This window comes from Manacus vitellinus, unplaced genomic scaffold, assembly GCF_001715985.3.
Source record: "Manacus vitellinus isolate BGI_N305 unplaced genomic scaffold, ASM171598v3 scaffold_2_pilon, whole genome shotgun sequence".
NCBI classification, from domain to species: Eukaryota; Metazoa; Chordata; class Aves; order Passeriformes; family Pipridae; genus Manacus; species Manacus vitellinus.
Genome location: NW_021940208.1, coordinates 47800756 through 47825398, shown reverse-complemented (window position 1 = coordinate 47825398; position 24643 = coordinate 47800756). Strand labels below are relative to the sequence as shown.

Genomic DNA, 24643 nt, shown 5'->3' with positions numbered 1-24643 from the left:
TAACATATAGCACGATGTAAAGAATAATTCTGTCCTCAATTATGCTCTTCATACTAAAATCTCCTTCTGTTTAAGTCTAACTGGCTTGGAGATTAGGAAGAGGAATAGCTTGTTATCACATCACCACCACTGCAGTAAAACTCCCTACAAGATACAAACCCACTTTTCCCACTGGTTCTCCCCACATGAAAATTACAAAATAGTTAGAAGAAACAACTCCAATGTCTACTGCCAGGCTGAAGTTCAGAAATAAACTCCTTCTCTATTCGTGTATATTCAGAACTAAAGTAGTCTAAAAGATTCACCCCTCTCGGTCAAAAGAGTCTTTTACCTTGAGCAAGGTAATTAAACAAGCTGTATGTAGAATGCCATGCTTCACCTTGAAACAAACCAGAGGGTAGAGGAGTCAACCTTTTGAGGCTGGTAGACAGTTCTTGAAACAATAGCTGGGACCAGTGAAGGAAAGCAGTATCCACTAACTCCTGTCAGGGGCCTAAACACTGTTGGGCTGATTTTTACAACTAAAGAACATCTAATAATCCTTCTTCCTGCCACGGTCTGATAAGCACTACTCTCCTACAGACCTAGGAACTAGCTAAAAGGAGGTGCATGCACAGGCATGCAAGAACTGAGGTTCATGACTTGGGGGTGAGGGTGAGTGTTACCAAGCAACACTGATGGCTAAAACTAAATGCAGGTTTGCGTCATCCCCCCAACTATAGGAAACAGAAGTACAAAACTGTCTGACATAATGAGCTCAGTACTAGTAAAATGAAATTTGCTTCCCAATTTCACAAATACATAGTAGCAAGAGCAATTAAAGGTCTTTGGTCATGCTTACATCCAAATGAGTGTAACCATGTTAGTGTTCTATATGTATTTTCTGTTCTTACGGTAAGCACACTTCTCCAATTTGCCCTAAGGGAAACTACAAACAGTGCTGCAAAATAAAAATCAGTTCTGTGATGATAATTTACTTTAATGAACTTAAACCTTGTCATTTTCAATAACTTTTACTCACATTTGTAGAATCTGGCAGCAACATAACCAGCTGGAGTTCCAAGCAGTACCCACAAAACTACAGCACAGGTCATTAGAGCTCCCCTGTTAGCAGGTGACAAAAATCCCAGGCAGGCAAAAACTGTGAAATAGAGATGCACACCTGTATAAACTGTCTGTAACTTAAAACTAGTACATCAGTTATCTTAAAATCTGTGTATACTAAGTTGCATGTCTACTATATCAGCTCAGGTGTTTTTAATGACTTTTAAGAAATTTCTAGAAAAAACTATACTGCTATTTTTACTAGTACCACACAACTAGCAGTGAAAAATCATCTGTATTCAACTGATTCCTCTCCACTTAATTACTTACACAGGGTAACAAAAGTCATTATTAAGATCTGTGTGCCAGAGCCTAGAAAAACAGACAACAGCATTCCTTTTCTTGGGGGCCTGAAAATATCACCATGAACCAGTTTCCAGCCAAATTCTTCTTGTGCATCTTCCTATAAAAGAAATACACCTATTTTAACACAGTAGATTGCCATTTAAATAGCCTGTTACAGCTGTACATTTAGCTGAAAAAATTACGTTCCGAATAACTTTTAGGAGGTACATTTTAGACTTACAGTGGAATCCATCTGATTGTATCTTGCAATGTCTTTATGCAGTGTCCTCAGCATAATCATAGCTACCATTCCAGACAGAAAGAGTACAATCACCAAGGAATTCATAATACTGAATTAAAAAAAAGAAAATCATCATTCAAACTGCAATGTAAACACTTCAGTAAACACTTCAGTACAGTACACTTGAAGGCAAATTTTCTTCTCACCTAAACCATTGGATGTGAGTGTGAGGCATGGATTCCAAAATATAATCCCATCTTGATGCCCACCTGATACTTTTTTCTTCCTGAAAGAGTAAACACATGAGTTTCAGATACAGTTAGTATCCAACTTGCACATTTACAAGCTGATGTTCATGCAAAGCAGTCTTAAATCTTGTGACTAAGTGAATTTAGTGCTCCATGCCTAAAATAGTTTAGTAATGACTACCTTATAGAAAACATAAGATTTGACCATAGAATTGAAACAAAATATTTTCTGAATTTGAGCACCTGTCTTCCTAAGACATAAAGGCCTATCAAATTAATTTAATTCTGCTTCCTCCATTCAAGAATTATATGAGTTCACCTGGAATTCAAATGACCAGCAGAATAATAAAAGAACATGCATTTTTTAGCATACATAAGTCCACACAAAGAAACTAAGCTGTGCTATGCAGTCTCCAGCACAAAACTTCACTCTCTAGATAGTGGTCTGTCCAAATTATCCTTTGCTTTCATACAACCTCATTTCAGTACCAACTATCAATCCAGTTACAAACAGCTTTTACTGCAAGACAGATGGGGAGACAATACTACAGAACTTATACTATTAGTAGAGGGAAACAAATTATTCCTTCAGGTATTTCAACCATCAATCAGAAACACTTCAAGAAGAGCATTTCTTTGTTTTATTTTGTACAGTAAATGTGAAAAAAAGGAATAGACAGTGCTGATTAACCTGAAGATTGCTACTAAGCAAACCACAAACACTACTATCAAGTAATAAGATTGGCTAGGTGTCTTTCTGATGGGATGTTATTTCAGTAATTTATACAAGAGCAAGAGTGCTTTCCAGAAAAGTCAGTTTTTGAAAATAAAAAAAAAACAATGGGTTAAAAAAATTAGCCAAGGTCAAATATCTGGTTCACTGAGGTAATAAAACTAGGTCTCAAAGCCAGCAACAAGTTTCTAAAACAGTATAAATGATTCTAAGATAGAACTGCATTGTTCATCATACCTAGACTGTCTTTTTTCTGTCTCACTGAGATGACCTGATCTGCCAACACAATTTCAGAAGACTACCTCCAATTGATGTAACATTGTGCACAGTACAGCAACACATACAAATAAGCTGGGCATGTCATTTTTTAAGGAAGAACAATATAATAGCATGAAGATAAGGTCATTCTTAATTACTAACTTCTCACAGGTTTTCAGAAATACTTGCTTTCCAGTATACAAATTCATTTCAGCATCATAACTGACATAATTTCTCAAAATACAATTATTACATCATACATAGTATAATCCCTTTAGAGTATATTTCTTATACCATTTATTTCATTTTGAACTTAGTCTTAGATTAAGAGTACAAAATTTTGGGAAACAGTTTGTTCAGCAAAACTCATTTAAAAAAAAGGAAAATCAACAAAGAACCCCTATCTTATTTGTCACCAGAAGAAGACATATTCAAGTATCACTGCTCCCCTGCAGTTGCCTGATACACTGCTCCTCTGCTTTTCAACAAAGAGTAGCAGAACAAAAAATACCAGCTTCCTACTCTTTTGTCGTTTTTCACGGGAGTAAGACCCTAGAAAGAAGGCGGCTTTTGCATCAGGAGAGCACAAAATGATCAGCTTCAACCTACGTACGAGAGTAATTTGATGAAACACACAGTTTCTCAGACTTAAGAGTCTGGATTGAAAAATAATCTACCAGAAAACCTAGGTAAACATGCAAATGGGATTCTTTTAAAAACCACATTTCTCACTCAATCTGTGTGTGGTGCTACACAGAATTGTAAAGCATGTGGTTAAATTCCAAGTCACCACTGATATTCCAGTTCAAATAAAGTTTTAAAACTACAAATTTACTATTTTGAGCTAATTTTAGTTGTCCATCTTTAAAATTCAGAGTATTAATGCATGATTTTAAGAGGTAACTACCAGAGAAATCTTAGTACTCACTTGAAAAGAAACTGAGTATGTATAAGCAATTTTTACTTCTCCACTAGCCTTATTATTTATATCCATAGGTACTCCTGAGCAGTCGGGGTTGTCTGGATTAGTGTGCTTGTAACTGCAGGAAGAAAACACACAAAATGAAAGCTGCTTCACTGACAACACTCTTAAGAAAGAATTCACTCATCTTACAAAAGCATATCAAGCATTCTTCCCTTAAATATAGAAATTGTTCCTAATGTCTCAAAAATCTCAGAACTCATAAGGAAGGTATCATAAGCTCAGGACTTTTTGAAACTTGAACTTTTTAAACAAGAGTTATCTCTTCTAAAATGAAAAATATAGAGAGCACAGTCTCTAAAGCAGCATACCAAAAATGAAACAGGTCTGAGTACTGCTAAGAACTCCAAAACACTCAAAAAGTTACAACACCAGAATTACTAGCTTCTGTAATAAAAGAATACTTTCAACTGAACCAACGATGCCACAAGTTCAGTTATAAGACGAAAAGAAAAACAACATGCTAAGAAATAATACAACAGATATCAGTTTTGCAAAAGCCACATAAAACACCAGAACAACTGACAAGTATATCTGTGAAATCATTCTATTCAAATCCTGATTGCTGAAGACATGAAATGTTGCACTTCAATTACACTTCCATCAGGTACTGGTGGAACATCCAATACAACACAAATGTCCCTCAGTTGGGAAGTGAGGGTTCTACGTGCACTACACACCCCCCACACCCCACCAATACTTCCAGGTTTTATTTTATCTTTTCTTGGCCCAAACAGGAAACAAGTTCACCAAGATCCACTGAATTCAGAACAAAATCACATTAGAGTGTCCTACACTACACTACATCTAATCTACAGGTCACATATCTGAAAAACTTCTGACTACCAGGAGGTCCCCAGATCAAAGCAAATATCTTGGGATGGATGACTTTTTGATGAAAAATTACTTCCGAATACTAACCTTTTTGGTTCAAGTTTAGCAGCAACTAGTCTTGCTCCTAGAGCTTCATTTTCCACAACATGGTAATATATTTTTATGTCAACATGGTTGAAAATATAAAAGGTATCTTTATCATGGAATTCTGACTGCAATGATAAAAGATGACATTAAACAATCAAAAAGATATAGACATCTAAAAGCCTTAGGCAGAAGCTTACATAACACAGACTGCATACCATTTTCTGTCAAGTTCTCCTACAGTATGAATGTGAGATTCTGTGAATACAAAGACAGTAAAGTGCATCCCTGCATTAAAAAGACAAGCTAGAAAAGTTAATGCTAAGAACAGTCTACTATACCTGAAAAGTAGAAAAATGAATTTAAAGTATTTATAAAATATATTTCTGTAACTGAAGATGTCCTATTTTATTTAAGTAGCAAACTGAATAGATAACTGTGACAACAGAACCTTCCAAGACAAACAACGCAAATAAATGCTCTCTGTGACAGAACCACCCTGACATTTGAAACCAAAGATGCACAGGGATGAACTGCATGCAGCAGCCAGGAATGCTAAATACAAACGTCAGGTGAAGGGAAACATTGCTTTGGAATTTAGTCAGTAAAAGAGGTTCTCAAATCACCAGTTGTGATTTAACAGCTGTGTCTACTGAAGCTCAATTAGTACCTCTTAAGGGTTCTATCCCCACCCTTTCCACCCTAATTATAAGAATAGTTTTATAAATCTCCTTCAGTTACCTCTTCAAGGCTTATTTTCTCTTTATTAAAAGAGAATAAGATTAAATAAGATTAAAAGAATACTGACAGATTACATATTTGATCATAAATGCATCCATTCATATAGAGCCTCTGAAACCAATTTATTATGGAGGCAAGGAAACAAAACTGGAAATTGCGGAAACTGTTGTCTTTGGTAAGATCTATTAAGTAAAACCAGCCATTCTGAAAAAACCAAACGCTATTCCAAGTTCTTATTGACCTCTCCATGGAGGAGGTCTCAGATAAACTAAAGACCTCCTGGACTTTCTACTGCATTCTTATCCCCTGCTTTCAGTGCATTTATCTGGACCTCCACCACCTAATCCAATAGATCTACCAGAGGAGAATTTTGTTAATGCAGAAATCTTACCTTATGCCTTCTTCCATTAGTTCCCAGTTTTAGGGAAGGAATCCTTCAAAAGGTATTAATTTCTGCACAGTTACAAACATACCTATGCAAATCTGATACCATGAAAACACTTCTATCCCACAGAAATGTAAAGTCCAAGCGCTCAAATATTTCAGCTTCTTTGGTAATGAAGATAACGTGCTTTCCTTCACCTTTACCCTTCACATGTACTAAATGATATGCTATGCATGTTCATCCCTTGATCTTTCAGAGCCCTTCTGTATTCCATAGCATAAGAGACAAGGTTCTTAGGCTTAGATCAGAATTTCAAATTGTGGTACTTGCTGAGATATCAAAACACTTAGTTGGTTTTGGGCCACACGGGTTCTCAAGACAGCAAGGACTTTCCATAGAAACATACATAGGAGAAATGCCAGTCTTTAAATTAGTAAAAATGGGATATTAAAAATATATATAATTGCAGAAACATACGTTAATAACACAGGCATCTTTTGGACGGCCATCTTCAGTAATGTAACAGCCAATAGGAAAACCAGGATTGCAGAACCTCTGGCCATCTTCCACATCATAACACCAGGTCACAGGCATGTTGTCCACAATCCTGTAAATGGCAGTGACATTTGACAATTTTTCAAAATCATAGAATCAGCTGGGTTGGAAAGGACCTCTGAGATCATCAAGTCCAACCCTTGATCCACTACCACCATGGTTACTAGACCATGGCACTAAGTGCCACATCCAGTCTCATCTTAAAAACCTCCAGGGATGGTGAATCCACCACTTCCCTGGGCAGCCCATTCCAATGCCTGATTACCCTCTCTGTAAAGAATTTCTTCCTAAACTACACAGTGTAACGGAAACAACACCAGATTAACATTAATCTAACTCTGCTAACATTCATTATTGGTAAATTAACTAAAAGAAGAATACTTCTTTCACATCTTAACCCATGGAATTCCACTGATTGCCAATCCAGTTTCCAAACGAGTTACGAGCATGTAGCTCTTCAACTGAATCTATTCTATTCACTGGACTCTTTTCTGAAGTCCCCTTACAGAAATAGCCCAGGCAGAAAAGTCCCCCACTCCAAAGTCACAACAGTCTAACATTTCATTATTTTGCCATTAAAAAATGGCCAAAATCATTACTAAACCAGCTAAAATTTATTTCAAGTTTAAGACAAAGCACAAAATAATAAAAAAGTGTGCATCACATATTATTCATTGTCAAGCTTCCTCATTGCTCTTCCATTGCAAAATACATTTTTCATGGCACTCATCATTATAACCACTAGGCTATTAATGTTAACAGCTACCTGATAATACCTCATTAGATACTTCCAAATACCTAATTAAACACAGGAATTATGACTTTAAGCAACAAAACCAAAGAACTATCTAGTCTGTTGCATATTGGAACAGTCTCTAAAGTAGCACTACTTTTTAAAGCACCCCAACAGATGCGGGTAAAGAGTGGTACATGCTGCCTTTGTTCACACAACAGAGAGAGATCTGCATCATCCCTACCATTAGCTACGCAGCAGAAATAGGTAGCACTGTTCTTGGCTTATACTGACACAACAGAAAAGGTGAAGATACCCTACAAAAACAGTTTCCAGATTCTCAGGAGATTCCATAGACTATCACAGCTGCAAGCAGCAGCAGCACCCACCAGTTCCTAACTTCACCATGCTACTACAGGGTACAGTTAAGGTGCTAATTAGGAGCCATTCCAGATGCAGATTGATTACATTTGGACCATACTGTATGGGGCCAACGGTATGAGGTTCAACAAGGCCAAGGGCTGGGTCCTGCACCTGGGTCGCACGTGGTGGTTTGAAAAACCTTCTCTCTGAGGTAGTAATGGTTTGTCCCACTGATAACTCTGGACCAATCAATAGTCCACATGCGCCCTGCGGAAATTACATACCCACAGAAATGGAAGAGAAGGTGGTGAAGATCGTTTAGAAGGTGGGTAGCCATGATCTGAGCCAGGAGGAAGCAGGGGGTCAGTGAGCCCCTCTGGGGGCCAAGGGCCCCCAGCCCCCAGCTGAGGCTACAGGAGACCCGGTATAGTGTCAAAGCTGGACTGGGTTCCGTAATCAAGAGCTGGAAGAGTTTCCTGACTGTCAGCAGCAGCAGAAGACACTGAAAGCGGCAGCGGAGCAGTCCTGAACAGAGACAACGGTGGCTGAAAGCCAAAAAGATAGCCACTAGCAATGAGATAAGGTGAAGCCGGCTGAAAGATGCAGAGATGTTCCTGCAGGAGGGAGAGCTGGCAACAAAACAGAGGAAAACTCAACAGAGCTGTTTTGGGGTAAGACTGTATCACTTTCCCAAAACCCAGAGACCTCCTGAAGAGGAGGGGTGGACTTCTAAACCCTTACGGAGTCGCAAAATGCAGCAGCAGCTAGAGAGAGAGGGAGAAAGGAGCTGAAAAACTCGGAGTCGTCCTGAGAGCTGAACCAGGACGGAATGCGGAGGAGGTGGCCTTGACCCTGCTGCTGCTGCTGCTTCTACCATGCTGGCAAGCTGAGACAGAGCAAAGGAGCTCTGGTAAGAGTGAACTGAAAGCTGCCTTAAATGCTCTAGCCCAAGAGAAGTAAAGGTCTCCAAGGAAAATCCCCCGAAGGCTCGGGGTTGGAATTTCCACAAAGTAAGAACAAAAATCCTGACTGCCATACTTAAATCTGCTGCCTCAGAAAAATGAAGGACACTAACCAGTGCCACAAAAAGCTGAAATGAAGGAACTGTGGCCTGAGGAGTGACAGAAAGACTTTTCTCTTTTCTTCTTAGACTTTTATTGAAGGAAAAGAGGAATTTAATTTAATGTAAATATATATATATGTATGTAAATAAACCATTGTAAATATTTTCCCCTTCCCCCAATATCGAATAGTTGTGTTTTGTCTGAAAACTCTCCACATGAGGTGAGGAAGATATCAAGTCCATGCCATCACTAAACCCTCTCACAGGGGCAAATTGTGGGAGGGGGCTTGAACTTAGAAATTGGATTCTTGGGAGTTTCAAACCACCACAGTCGCAACAACCCCAGGCAGTCCTCCAGGCTGGGGGCGGAGTGGCTGGAAAGCAGCCTGGTGAAAAAGGACCTGGGGGTGCTGGTTGACAGTGGCCGAACATAAAACAGCAGTGTGCCCAGGTGGCCACAAAGGCCAATGGCATCCTAGCCCTGTATCAGAAATAGTGTGGCCAGCAGGACTAAGGCATTAATTTTTCCCCTGCACTTGGCACTTGTGAGGCCACACTTTTGAAGCCCGCATCCAGTTCCGGGCCCCTCACTACAAGAAAGATATTGAGGTGCTGGAGCATGTCCAGAGAAGGGCAATGTAGCTGGTGAAGGTTCTGAAGCATAGGCTTAGGAGGAGCAGCTGAGAAAGCTGGGGATGTTTAATCTGGAGAAAAGAAGACTCAGGGGAGACCTTATGCCTCTATACAACTACCTGAAAGGACATTCGAGGTGGGGTTGGTCTCTTCTCCCAGGTAACAAGCGACAGGAGGAGAGGAAATTGCCTTGATTTGTGCCAGGGGAGGTCAGATTGGATATTAGGAAAAATTTTTTCACTGAAAGGGTAGTCAGGCATTGGAACAGGCTGCCCAGTGAAGTGCTGGAGTCATCAAGCCTGGAAGTATTTAAAAGACATCTAGATATGGCACTTTGGGACATGGTTTAGTGGTGTACTTGGCAGTGTTAGGTTAATGTTTGTATTGGGTTTGTGTGGCAAGATTTTAGTTGGCAGGGGGGTACAGAGGTAGGTTTCAGTGAGAAGCTGCCAGAAGCTTTCCCTATGTCTGATAGAATCAGTGCCAGCCAGCTCCAAGGCAGACTCACCACTGGCCAAGGCCGAGTGGTAGCACCTCTGGGTTACCCTTAAGCGACTATGGCAGCACCTCTGGGAAACAGATTTAAGAAGGGGGAAAAAACCTGCAAGGGTCAACCCACTGCACAGCAGGACTCAATGATCTTAAAGGTCTTTTCCAATCTAAACAACTCTATGATTATATATTTGAAATTTTACTTCCATAATGTATGCTAGAGAGAACTTTTGCTTTTGTTAGTATTTTAATTTCACAACCAAACCCAGGTAAAACATTAACATATTGCAAGTAAGTTTGGCTGGGGTAAAGGCTTTCCCTTGCATCTTCTGCAGCAAAGACGTACTGAGCTGCCTTCAAGCAGCAATGCTGGAACAAATTGATAGTTTAAGCACCAAATCATTTTTCACAGTTAATCTTCAAATTTAAAATGACTTGAAGAGATTATACATGTGGAGCAAAAATGCTATTCAACAGTGCTCTTATATGTCTCTCAAGAACATCTGGTGATGAACATTGTCAGCCAAGATATCAGCATAGCTGTTGAGTCCAATTCAGTCTGTCAATTCCTAATCTTATTAAGTGGCTTTTAAACCTTAAAAGTAGGTTTGCACCATCTGTGTTCCCTGGGAATTTCATGATAAATTGAAGCTGGATAATAAACCTCTATTAAATCCTTGCTTATGCTACCTTGTTGATCCCTGTTCAACATACCTCTGTACCATACTCCTGGAGCATGCATCATTATTCACAAAATCCAGCCACTGCCACTCTGTGAAGCTAAGGCTAAGGAGGACTAACAGCCATAAACAGGGATTTTTCATGCCACTGGTTCTAAAATTTTAGGGCAGTGGGCCTAGCGAAAAAAAAAATAGTAGAAATGCCATTAAAAGGACTAAGAATACCAGAAATACCCTAAATTTCAAGGGAAGGTTTCACACTGAAAAATAGAACTATATCTTACTTAAATCTCAACAGTCATATCAAGTTACCTATACTGGCTAAAAATATTACTTAAATACACTAAATATATCTGTAAAACAATTTAATCTATGGGGGAAAAAAACCCCAAACAGTCTGAAGAATTTTCTGTGTGATTAGTTTTACAAAGTTCTATTTCAGTTTCTATCAGCTTAAGCTATGGGTTTTCCTAAAAAAATTAATTTATTTCAAGTATCATAGCTTTGGGAAATTATTTTTAATTTATAAACCAAGACATACACAAACTTTTAAAGTTGAAGCTTTAAGCTTTAAGACCCACATGCATCACTAAAATTCAAAGTGGTGTAAATATTATAAATATATGCAGTATTTAACAGGAATATAAACCCAAGCCCAGCATGTCTGAAGCTCTATTTATTTTAGCATTAGCCATTTACACTTCAAATCCCTGCAACAGTAACTACCTTTCAGAGTTTCTTTTATTACTTCTTTGCTCACCTACCCAAACATATTGCTATTGCCTGTGAACCCTTCTGGCCTAATCTATCAATTTCCTACAGGACTAATTTCAAGAGATTCCCAGAAATATTTACACTGGTGAGCCATAGTTTATCCCCACAAAGGGATATCCCATATCAGTTCCCAAGAGCAGTAGAAAATGCACTTGCTGCCTTTCCAGCATGGGTGGCTGTTACAAAATTGAGGAAATAGAATGTGACATTACAGAAAAACAGTTAATGACAGTGGCAATATTCAACATTTCACCTGCATTTTTACTAATATATTCAGACAGTTTTAATCTAATTAGATGAAGACTGAAATGTTTGTTCCAGAAAGGCAGGAAGGACATATTGGAATTGGGGTATACCTATGGTAAACACTGGTTAATGATGCTTATGTATTCCTTGCAAAAACATGCCACAGGAACTTATGCCCAGGTTGTTCCTTTTATCCTTGCACCTGAAGGCTGCTGTTAGCAGAGCAAACCAACATGCAACGCACTAAACAAACACTGATAGCGTGGCTGGGTATTTCCAACACCAGGACCGAGCCTGCTGGTAAACATTTTGCAGCTCTTGGATGTGGGTGCAGAGCACATGGCTACATCCCAACTGAAAATCTCCATGAGATTCAGCACACACATTCAGCCTTGCCCCACCCTTAATGACCATGGGAAGAGGACCTCAACGTCCAAACAGAAACAGAGCCCCAAGAGGCTCCAAGGTGACTCAGATGGTTACAGAGGGACTCAGAGAATAGGAAAAGGACCAAGCGTTTATGCGTTCCTCAAGATGATTTCATTAATTAAATTTTCATTGTCCACCTTTCCCTTTCATATCCTAGAAGACAAACAAACATTGCATAAAACTCTTTCAGAACCACTGATCCTGTTTCCTGGACACAATATTTGAAGGGGAGTGCAATGGTTCTCAAGGAAACCAAAGACAACATAGCAACAGAATAGAAGTCCCTTAAGACTTTTCTCAAGCTAAGGTAGGACTAACTTCTACATTTACAGGTGCAAAGAAATAGTATTTTACAGTAAGCACAAAGCTTTGTGTTCGGAAACAGATTAATTTCCATTATGCCTGGTGTTTATCCTCCAGGTAAAAGAAGTATTTTTATGAAGGCAACAAACAAAATCTGCAAAACCAGAAGGGGAAATATATTCAGTGCAAATACCTAGTGTTAAATCTGTATTAACTTGCAAATAAAAAATTATAAACTAAAAAAATTTATCACCAACATACTAGACTAACCAATCTATGAATTTTGATACCAACTTACCAATGATGTTGATAATTCAGTAGCATACTTTTTTTCAAGAAGTCTAATTTCTGTTTATCTTCTGGCTTTGTGGTATCATATGTTTTTGTACAAACAGATTTACATGTCTCCTTCTTGTTGAATGTGAACTAAGAAGAATGAAACACATATAAGCAATAAGGTTGTAACAAATTTTGTCTTATTTCAGTATTTAACAATTTCCCCTATGCATTTAATTGTCTGTACTATTATAATAAAATCACCTAACAAACTACCAAGACTAGGTATATTAATCCTGCATAGGAGGTTTTTATATTGGTGTATATAAAACCCTCCTGTGCTCATTGTAGGAGCCCTGCACCAAGAGCTCCTTGTTACTGACTAAAACATGTTTTCTGCCATGATTTACCACACAAGTCATTTGACCTCAGAGCAGCAATGCTGTCACAGGCAGCTTCAATTGATAACTTTCTCCCCTACTGCCCGTGCGACTGAACCTGAGAGCTTCAGTCACCAGATAAGACAAGCTGGCTAACACCATTTCTAATTCTTCCATTTTATGGATCCAGTATTTTCAGATATGGTTCCAAGAAACAGCAGTGCTGAGGAGCAATAATAAGGTTTTGTCCAGTTCCAAAGAGAAAAGACAGCCTCTGCACCATTTCAGCCTACAACTCCATGGTGCAAAGCATATAGTTACAATTAGATTAAACTGAGAGATTTCTATTATGTGGAATTTCAGATTTTGAAGGTCTTTCAGATAAAGCCCTCCTGAAAATGTTCTCCAAGATTCTTATCTCCTCTGGTTACGTTTGAACATACACATTACCAAACACCCCCTGACAGAGAACAAACCCTGTAAGGAGACGGTTCTATCCTCTCTCCAAACAATACTTGGCCAAGGTTTTCAGAGGGCCGTTTCTTTCCTTCTGCTTGACAAAAATCAAACCTGAATTAGAGAAAAGATACAAAAATTAATAAAATATTCTCAGCTGCAAATAATGTTCCCTAATCAGCACCTACATCACAAGTAAAGGAACTATACAGCCTTCCTTGTAATCAACAGTTTCCTCCTTTAAACTGTAAAAGCAAAGTGTGAAAATTGCACGGTTTGAAAGTAAACCAAACAAAACAGAACCAACAATCAAATCTCATAATCGGCTATTTCAGAATAGTGTAGCATAAAAGTTTCCTTGAGTAATTACAAGTTTCCCATTTCAATAGGAATTTTAGCCAAGATTTAAACCTTTACATAGAGTTTCATGATGACTGTGAGAAAAAAGCATGCAGGCCAGATTCTTGGGGCAGGCAGGGGACGTGATAATAGCAAAAAAAAACACCAAAAAAACCTACACACAGACAGCTCCCTTACAACAAGCACTATTAAACAGGTTATTGCAGTTTTATTCACCAACACATTTCACAGCACATCCTCCAAGTTTTTCCAGTCTATTTTTAAGTATATCACATTTGTGTTCACTAAAGTACAGATATAATCCGTGTTTAATCTCTTCAATATTAACAGTCAAAATATTCTTTGAAGCAAAAACTTTACATAGTTGTACCAGGCACTGATACATTTTGTTTGCTCCTATGATGTGTACCAAGAAAACATTTAACACCTCATTAAGATAATTGATGGGATGTTCACACCTCATAACCACTTTAACTCAGCTGGCTATAGGCTACTAAAGACAGCAGTAATACTTTGATCTACAAAATGACAACTAATGCAGAAAAGTGAATACTATATATAAATATATATATATACACACACATTTTAATCTTAAATTACACTCAAGCAGTGATTCAACCTACATGAGGGCCTATGAATCCATGCACTACTTCTAAACTAAGAGCAAAGACAACTGAGAAGGAAGTAATGTACTGATGTTAATAATTCAGTATCATACTTCTTTCAAAAAGTCTAATTTCCGTTTATCTTATTAACACCTCTCTATTCACTGATAGTTCTATTTTTGCAAACTTATGGTAACAAAATAAATAGGCATTCCTCAGAGGCAAATGACTGTAGCAAGATACAGATAAAACTTTTAGATAAATTAAATCCGTCTTTTTGCAATAACTTACAACCAAAACAATACAAACAGAATAATGTACTTACGCGGTATATTCGTAGGGAAGGACAGACTCTACAGAGTCAAGCCTGTTCACAAACAGCTCGATTCCAGACTGAAAGAGTAGAGATAATCAGCAGTTATACTAAAGCACTCCTTCAATTCTCATGGATATATAAAAATAGGTTTGTTTGAATAAGATAAAAGGAAAGTTGGAAATGTAAGACATGTAATTGTACATCTTGGAAGTGTAATGAACTGTATCTCCTGAGAACATAAGTAAAACCATCACAAAAGCAGTGACCACATGACAAACTTGCTTTAGGGCTAACAACCACTCAAACTACAAGACAGCAAGGAATCATGCACAAAGATAATACAGTTAGTACAGTTGCCAGTGTTTTAGTTTTACGTACCATGTTAGAGCTATATTAGTCATCACCATAACTTTTGTGTAATAAAAGTCTTAAAAGAACACGAATAAAAGTACAGATAAGATCAGTACTTCTTCCTGTAATTAAGGTACTCTGCAATTTTATCTATGTAGTAGATAATTTTAACTATGTTTTCCAGCTGAAAACTGACCTATGAGAATTTAAACAATCTTTTCAGATCGATACACTACTTCAAATTTCAACAGAAGCTCTTTCCAAAGAGAAGACAAAGATTTAACTTCTTATAAAAGTTTTTCAGTAACTCTACCAACTCTTGAGTAAGAACCCGAAATTCAGTCTGCTCTGTTTCTGACTACTTTGGTCTATACACATTAATTACAGACAGGGAAGCCTGCTGCTATGGAAAGGGAGAGGTCTTTTACTCTTCCCTCTTAGTCTCAAAATCCCTTCCCTTATTCTAGCCCCACAGTCCCAATGTATTTCAAGTGTTTATCTTACACTGGTTTTGGCAGTTATCTGCTTGCACGGTAAACCAGTTCAACTGGCTAAAACAGCAAAAGACTTACCCCAAAAAATTTTAAAGAGCAGTTCTAAGTAGCACAGCAAGTTGTCCTCATTTCAGCTGGGATAGTTAATTTTCTTCCTAGTAGCTGCTACAGTGCTGTGTTTTTCATTAAGTATGAGCATAATGTTGATAACACACTGATGTTTTAGTTTTGGCTAAGTAGTGCTTACCCTAGTCAAGGACGTTTCAGTTTCCCATGCTTTGCCAGTGAGGAAACACACAAGAAGCCAGGAAAAGCTGACCTGCACTCGCTAAAGGGCTCTTCCATATCATAGAACATCATGCTCAGTATATAAACTGGGGGGAGTTGACCAGGAGCCACTGCTCCCTGCTCAGGGACAGGTTGGGCATCGGTCAGTGGGTGGTCAGCAACTGTACTGTGCATCACTTATTTCTCTTGGGTTTTATTCCTCTCTCTCTGCCTTTCACTTTTTCATTGAAGTAATTATTGTTATTATTATGGATACTATTATAATTAGTATTATCAGTATATTTTATTTTGTTTCAATCATTAAACTCTACTTATTTCAACCCACAAGTGTTTACTTTTTTTCCCCCGATTCTCCTCATCCCCCCAGGGGCAGCGGGGAGTGAGACAGCAGCTGCAAAGTTCTTAGTTGCCAGCTGGAGTTAAACCACAACAGAAGTTGAGCTGTCTTACTGTGTAATCAAGAGCTGAAGAGCAAAAGGAAGATGAGTGCCCTCAAGAACAAGACCTCTCCCTTTCAATAAGAAGTCATCTATTTTCTCACCAACAGAAGAGCTTTTCATCCCTATGAACATTCACTCAAGTTTAGACAAACCAAGAAATTCTGGAGGAAAGCAAGAAAAAAAAAAGATGGAATTGTTCACCTCTGTGTGTAGCTCAGATACTTCAGTCAGGTACTGTATTTTACCAGTATACCCTAGCTGTTCTCGTACAAGTCAGGATGCAGCTCTGTGAGAGGCAGGCAGCTGTGAGCTCTTAGGTTGACTAAATGAAGACACACCCTAGGGCTCCTCTTTTCCCCCCCCAGCCATGCAGACCTGCTGCTCACCTCTGGGTAATGCAGGCTTGGTGTAATTCTGTGAGCCACGTCAACTTCCTAACACTGCAAAAAGCTGGACTGGCAAAAAGTTGGATAGTTTCCTGCCATGTTAATAAGCTCAAAAAAGGATATAACAAGTAACACAGCTGGGTCAGCACAGAGAGCAGGAACACGTTGCCCAGGGGAAGACAGGAATGAAATCTCTCACTCCCAGCAGCAGGGAATTAGACTGCCTCAGCTGGTCACAGAACCATGGCCTCAGATTAGCTGTTTTTCATTGGAGAGGATTTACCTGAATGCTCCAATTTTTCATAAGAAGTATATGCATTCCTGCAGATCAGCATATTTGATCATTTCCCATACAACAGCAAGTATCCTTTGAAGCCATCAGTATTTTTTTCAACTAAGTAAGGATTCTTAATCTTCAGGCAAGAATTACTATTTCAGCCTGCACAGATCACATTCCATTTCTGATGATATTCCAACCAAAACCACGGAAAGTAGCCAAATTGAGTTTGCCCAAGCAGATTAGCAGGCAACTTGAAAGAAGGGAAAATAGTCATGAGTCTCATCACTCTTGTGCTGCTACCTACAAGCTCCATAAACAGCATCCCATCCCTTCTCACCAACACAGGACAGGAGATCCACAGGGATCATGATAGCTAGAGTATCATTTAGAGATCTGGTATGTGGATTTAAGTCCTCAAGGCAGAGAAAAATTCACTGCTATTACTGGCATTGCAATCAACAGTGACAACTGCAAGAACTCCGTGAGAACATGTGAAAAAAGACGGCTGTCCAGGAAAGCTCAGTTTTATTCACTTATATAAATATTATGATATAGCAATTATGTGACCATCTATTGTTTCTCCTCACCAGACTACATTCTGTTGCAGACTACGTGGAGGGAACCATATGTGAGGAGTGATTTAGACTTCTCCATATGCCTGTGTTTCACTTAGTACGTAAATTGATAAGAGGTGGCCAATATTTGCAATATTACACCTGTTGGGGTGCTCAGTTGCCCACTGATGGCACATTTACATTACCCAAGTACTTCATGTCACATTTATTAAATGATAAATTCTCAGGAGGAGACAAACATTTTGTACACATTATATGAGGAATAAAAATGCAGAGACATCTGAGAAAGGTCACCCCATAGGTGACTCAGGTTGGTTACAAAAGACAGTAGGCACTGTGGTTCACCTGACTTAAAAAAATAAATCTTTTTTCTACAAGCTTAAAACAGGAATAATCCAAACATAGCAATGTTTTTTCGAGGATGTTGTGAAAAAATACAAACTGCAGCTTGAAAGTCTTAGCCTGTATTTGAAGAAAAAACATTCCTTAAGAGGGTACTGTAGCACCATAATAGGTCACCCAGGGAGGAGATGGATGCTCCATGCTTGGATGTTTCCAAGGCTGGCTTAAACAAAGGTAGAGCTGAGCAGACCTAGTGTTTACAACAGTTGTGCTTCAAGCACGAGGCTGCGATATGTGACCTCCTCAGGTCTCACCATTTCTGTGGTCCTATAAAAGAATGTCCACAGAATGCTTTACTACTACAACCAAAGCACCTTCATTACATGTTTGGCTTATTACCTAATCTGTTGATTCAGGATAGCAAATGGATAAAGTAAGCACATTTACCAAAAGCATACAGTTTAAACAGGCTCATATTCTGGAGAATCACAGACCAGCGTTTCATGTACTGCAGGAGCTGAGAGCTCAGAAAGTGCAAGACAGCCACTTTCCACAGCAGTAAGACCATGGATCATTAAATTGACTGGTCTTGAACTTTCTCATTCAAGTATTAAAGAACAGTCTGGTGTAATCTCCATCACAGCAACAGCAAAAAACTTCAAAACGTGCCCCAAAGCAGCAAAGACTATTTGAAGTACAGACCCCTGACCCACCGACATCCACCAAACAAGTAATCGGGTTATGTGAACTTTGCTTCTCACTTCTGCAAGCATAAAACCAAGTTTAAGCTTCACTTGAGACTCTGGGGCCTAGAAGCCCCTACAGTTCAGGTCCCGGCTGCCCGGAAGACAGAGCAAAGGAAAGCGTCACTGGATGCTTACTCTAGTTTGCCAGCTGCTCGCAGCCACCAGCTGCTCGCTCCTGCCAAGAACCACACACCCCCCGACACGACCTTCCTTACTCACTGCAGCTTTCCTATAAGGATCTGAAAGGGCCCGAGAGATGAACGGCCTGGGCTTCCTACTTCCCCAACGGGGCCGTAACTCAGGGGGTGAGCCGACAGCTCTCTTCTTCCCTCGGAGGGACCGCAGGCACTTTCCAGCAGGGCCGGAGCTGAGCCAGGAGTCAGGACAGCAGCTCTACCACTCCCCTGGGTCCTCTGTCTCATGAATTTCATTTTCAATGAGCAATGGCCGTAAACTAAAACACAAGAAGTTCCATCTCAACATGAGGAAGAACTGCTTTACATTGACGGTGGCAGAGCAGTGGAACAGACTGCCCAGGGGGGTCGTGAAGTCGCCCTCTCTGGAGACATTCCAAGCCCATCTGGACATGTTCCTATGTCACCTGCTCTAGGTGACCCTGCCTTGGCGGAGGGGTTGGGTGATCTCCAGAGATCTCTCCCAACCCGAACTGTCCTGTGAGCGCAGCGGGAACTGGACCACCCTCCGAGCCCCCGCAGCCCCGGCGCCGTCGGGAGCCCCGGTGCGGCATCGCGGAGCGGCTGCGAACGCTCCGGGCAAAACCCACCACGCAGCCCCCGCGCAGGGGAACAACACCGGCGGCCGAGCGCACCCCGGGCGCCCCGGGGCCTCCGCTTCGGCGCCTCCCGGGCTCACCTTGCACTCGGGTTCTCCTTGGCCGGCCCTCGCAGAAGTTGGACGGGCGCCAGGCCTGGCAGGTAGAAGTCGGCGGCGGCGCGGCGGCGGCCCGCAGCACGGCGGCCGTGAGGAGGAGCGGCGGGTAGGGCCATGGCGGGCCTGGGCCCGGCGGTGCAGGGCGGCAGCGGGGCCGCGCCTCCGGTCTCTCCCCGCGCGCGCCCGCCCTGACGCGGGCCGCCGCCGCTTCCGGCTTCGCCCCTTCGCCGCGCGCGAGACCACGTCGTCACCCAACTCGGCCGCGCGGGGCCGCCCGACGGAGCGGCGGGGGGCGGGCCGGCGCGCGCCGTCTCTTCCGGGGGTGTGGCGGCCCCTGTTGCCCATGGCAGCGCGGCGCCGACGTCCCGCCGGGAGCGGCCCGGAGGCAGGGATACCGGGAATGTGTTAGCAACAGCTTGCCAGCAGGCCGAGGGAGCTGATCCTGCCCCCTCTGCTCAGCCCTGGTGAGGCCACTTCTGGAGTGCAGTGTCCAGCTCTGGTCTCCTCAGTGCAAGAGAGACGCGGAGCCCCTGGAGTGGGTCTAGTGGAGGGCAACAAAGATGATGAGGGGACTGGAGCATCTCTTTTACAGGGATAGGCTGAGAGACCACGGCCTGTTCAGCCTTGAGAAGAGATGACTGAGAGGGGACCTCACACTGACTATAAGTGTCTGAAGGGAGGGTGCCAAGAGGATGGATCCAGGCTTTTCTCAGTGGTGTCAAGCAATAGCACAAGAGGCGACGGGCAGAAACTGATACACAAGAAGTTCTACCTGAATATGAGGAAGAACATCTTTACTGTGCGGTTGACCGAACACTGGAACAGATGCCCAGAGAGGTTATGGAGTCTCCCCCACTGGAGATACTCAGGAACCCTCTGGATGCAATCCTGTGCCATGTGCTCTGGGGTGACCCTGCCTGAGCAGGAAGGTTGGCCCAGGTGACCCACTGAGGTCCTTTCCAGCCTGACCTGTTCAGTGTTTCTGTGAATGTCCACAGGTGACAGGAGCAGCATCCAGCAGCTGTTTGGGACTCCTCGCCTGGGCGGTCCCAGAAAGGCCTGAGCCCACTGATCCCGGTTAGGCTGCACTGGCTTTGTGCCTGTCCAGCGGTCCTTGCTCTTTCTAAAATAAATCTTGTCTTTTTTTAAATAAATTTTGTCTGGGTTTTTTTTGTGGGTTTTTTTTTTTTTTTTTGAGTTCTCAAGGGTTTCACCGGGAGGAGGGATCTGCCGCACCCAGCCACTCATGCCAACACCCTTGAGTTCCCTACGGTTTGCAATCCAAGAGTTTCTAAGTGTGAAAGGGGTTATTTGAATATAAAGTTAATTTCACAGCACTGAAATAAAACACAAGCTTCCTCAGCGGAATATGATTGGAGTCTGAAAAGGGGAGGGGTAAGGAGGCTTATTTTTTACAAAAATATGAAAACTTTCATGCAAAATGTAAACCAATCTCTTTCAAATAGATAATCCAGTCTCTATTATTCACTCCTCTTCCCATAGGCCCTTGGGGGGAAATGATGACTGACAACAGACTTGGAGCAAACAACATCCCTGTCTTTTTTTTTAATTCACAAGGGTTTTGCTATGGACAACTCTTCACTGTTTTCAAACTGAGCTCTCAGGTGAGACGTACCTGCTGGCTGAGTGGAGCCGGGGAGAAAACAGACAGACAGGTAGGTGTTGGCTGTGGTTGACTCCCATGTCAACCGAATGTTCAGAACAACCCGAGTCCATGTTACCTCCATTTCACCAATGGCTGCCGTCCTGTGGCACAATCTACTGAAAAAAATCCCAACCAAAAAAAGAAACAAACCTATAGAAGGGGCAGACATAAAAAGTCTGTTTTGATAAGGTAGAAAAGGACATTGCTCAGATTCTCATTTCACCTTTCCCTGCTTCCTAATATTTTCCATCAGTGTGAGTTTGTGCAGCTTCAGAAACACCCTCTCACGAAAAACTATATTTATAAATGTTGCAGCATTTCCACTAATTTCCTTGATTCTCAGAACATGTTTTATTTCCTTTCTTCTATTTACTACAGGGTTGGGGGAACACACCTGTTGCTCACACGATCCTATACGTAGCCAAAGTCTTTAGGCAGCTAAGGTGTTGCCTAAGGTCTGTGTCCTGCAACACAATATTCCAGTGCCTGAGAAAGCACGAAGAGAGATACCAGGCTACAGTGGCCAACCTGTCTAGGGCAGGGTGAAGCTTCAGGTGGGTCAATTCACACAGCATCTGACTAGATAAAGGGTTGAGCATCTAAATACCTAGGCCACATAATGTAGTCTTTAGATGAGATAATTGTAATAAATTTTCATATAGTGTCTACATTACACAAGCCATTCTTCAAGTTTGAGATGAATGCATGTTAATTTATAGCATGTACATTAGATATTTTTGAACTCTCCATATATTTAAAATTTAAGTTGTTCATCTACCTTTCTCATTCCAATTCCTACTTGTCTCATCCTGTAGATATCCTAAGAGCACAATTATAAGATCAAGCCTTATGACAAGCACAGCTGGAGAAGAAATCCCAGTTCCCTCTTTTTATTTAAAATTACTCATGGTTAGGATAATCAGGTTGTAAATGACCCAAGTTCAGTTTCTTTTCTGCCACAAGGGAGTTCAAACATATCTCCCATTTCCCAGGTTAATATTCCAAGCAAATTACTTTTGTGGGCCTAATTCCATTCCCTCGCATGAGAGAATATTTAAAAGCATTTGCCCATTTAATCCTCTTCTTCCTTGAGAACACTCCAAAAACTGCACAATGGGTAGGAGTTGTGGTGTATTTTGTGATCTGCTTAAATCTCTCCTTTTACTATGCCTTTGTGACTGCCAAACCTGCTGACTCACATCCATTTTAAGGGATGCTCTGCCACTTGGTCCAAACAGCATTTCAGTGGATGTGGTGCCATATGCTGTGATGCTCCCTCCTCTCTACTCTGCAAAGGTGTTGTGGAAAGACCATTTGTAGGCTGTGTTATTCTGGAGCAACTATAACAGTGGGTTATAATCCCAGGAATGGCCATGGTCCTTGAGATCTAACTTGGGGCTGGGCAAAACCCATCTTCTCTAATTTAATGAGAACTTCAATGGTACTTTGCTTGGTAATTTCTCTTCTTAAATTCCCCTGCTATGGGTTTTATAGCCATAGGTTACAGGTCAGGGGGTGTGGTTTTAGTACCGGAAAAACAAGTGCCACAGGTTTTTATCATCAGAAATTCCAAGGTTATGTGAGACTGTGAAATAAAACACACAAAAAAAATATTTTTTTCAGACACTAATGAACCAACAGAAGCCAAAGCAAAAGAACAGCCTGGGTTTTTTTCCTGATAAATTCTTGTGATAAGAAAATATGAAGATAAGAATATAGTGGCCAGAAACTGCTGGGAAAGTAAGTGTCACTCCTTGAAAAGTTTTACCCTTCTTTTTATCAGAAGCTGTTGTGAACAACTTTTGCTATTCTTGTGGTGGTTCCACCTTTTGCTGCTCATATCTGGTCTCCAAGGGGTGCCACCTTCGTTTGAGGATTCACAGCTCCCACGGTTCAGTTCTTCATTTCAAAGTCTTAAAAGTCCCTTGTATCCTACAGCTCAGGGGCTAATGCCTTCTCCTGGCATATTCCCTCCTCTGCCTGAAGGCACTGTAACCCGCTTTTCTCACTATAGCGCCTTAGCAGGCAAGCTGTGGGGCTGTTCCACTTGCTGTGGAACAGATCAATAATCCTTGGTGTGGCAGCTGCAAGCACACAGTTGTTTCCTCCACTACAGGTTTTACAGGCACAGGTTACAATTCAGTTACAATTTTAGTACCAGAAGAGCAAAATAATAGTCTGCTGCATAATGTTTAGGGTGCTAACTGGATACAACTAACATCCACTTTGCTGCTAATTGTCATTTCAACTTTTTTTCTTTTATTATAAACTATTTATTTGCAGCCTTGAACTGGAATGTCCCCTACCAACTGAAATTCAGAGTTTTGTAAAAAAGTTTTGTCTTTTTCTCTCCTGAGACAACTGGCAGTAATAATGACAAATTTCATATTTGTCTTTCATATTTGTGTGGAAATCCCCTGCTGTTAAGTAGCCCCTACACTGGTAGACTGGCCATTTTTCTATAAAATGAGAAGTAAGGATGAAGACTTCATCAGCTGGAAGTGGAAGCTGAATTAAAGTCCCTGATGGCAGTGCTAACAATCATTGCTCATAATAATTTCTGTTCGTCCTGCAGCAGGAGTATCAAGTGTGTCAAAGAACTTCTCACAGATTAAACAGGTGAAGGATTATGGTTTGTGGAGGCTCATTCTGCTTTGGCCTGAGGACATTTGAACAATAACGTCCTGCTAAGCATAAGGTACTTCTGCGAGTGATTGAACAACAACCTTTAGGGAGCTTTGAGCCTGAAAACAGAGGGGTCTGCGTTCCTCCTCGGTGGGATGACAGCAGAGCACAGTTACAGGAGAGCCATGGTTCTCTGTCTAAAGTCAAAGTTGAGCACACTGAGTGCCCTAGTCCTTTGTGGATCCAAAGCTTTCATGGCAATAGAAACTTGTGATTGACCAGGTTACGTGGGGGAGTGGAGGCATCATATTATCAGCCCACGCAGATGAATGGCAGCATCATCTGTGAGGTACCAGAGCAGAGGTCCTGCTGGTTTGCCTCTTTCTGAAGGCACAGTCCTCCAGCGGGTAGTTGTTGGTCTCCGGCAGCTCAGGACTGGAACCTGTGAATATTCTACAGGGCTTGGTGGCATGTGAGGTGTGCTTCTCCTTCAGGTCAGAGTAGAACTGTAGTGTTTCAGGAAAAGCATATATTCTAGTGCAGCAGCCAATTCACTACCTAAGTAAATAGTGCAGCGTTCAGAGTAGTCACAGAGTGTGTAGAACGTCATCTGGTTGTACCATTGCTGACTTTGTTTGGCTTTTGTGACTTGCAAGTCTGGTTTTGTGCCTTTTTTTTTTTTTTAATCTTTGTTCAGGTGTTAGATCCAGCACTTCCTGTGACTTTATGGCCAACTTCAAATTAATGTTTAACATAACTTTTTTCAGGCTTTTGGTATGCTATAGAGGCCTATGTCCTTTTCTCCCTCTGTTTCCTAGGGCACTAGAAATATGCAACTGTCCAATACCTGACTCACCAAATTAAAAAGAGGAACTTACTGAATAAAATAGGCAAAAAAGAGCTCTGTGAGGTAAAAGCAGCTAATGAATTACATCTTAAAGGAAAATATTGAGATTAAGGCTAAATTAAGCTCAGCTGACTCTTTTGCCGGAGCGATGGG

General features: G+C 41.1%; 1 protein-coding gene across 1 annotated transcript in view; it reads right to left on the bottom strand.

Moving 5' to 3' along the window:
- The window catches only part of TM9SF2 (transmembrane 9 superfamily member 2), a 30326-nt gene extending 10629 nt beyond the window's left edge, over positions 1–19697 (bottom strand). The window contains 14 exon segments of the mRNA XM_029961000.1: positions 1022–1141; positions 1375–1507; positions 1631–1739; positions 1837–1916; positions 3798–3909; positions 4773–4897; positions 6373–6502; positions 12465–12592; positions 13299–13392; positions 14569–14636; positions 19335–19367; positions 19370–19410; positions 19413–19475; positions 19604–19697. Of these exon segments, the coding sequence (XP_029816860.1) occupies positions 1022–1141; positions 1375–1507; positions 1631–1739; positions 1837–1916; positions 3798–3909; positions 4773–4897; positions 6373–6502; positions 12465–12592; positions 13299–13392; positions 14569–14636; positions 19335–19367; positions 19370–19410; positions 19413–19475; positions 19604–19697 (1330 nt within the window).
- Positions 19698–24643: the final 4946 nt, after the last annotated feature.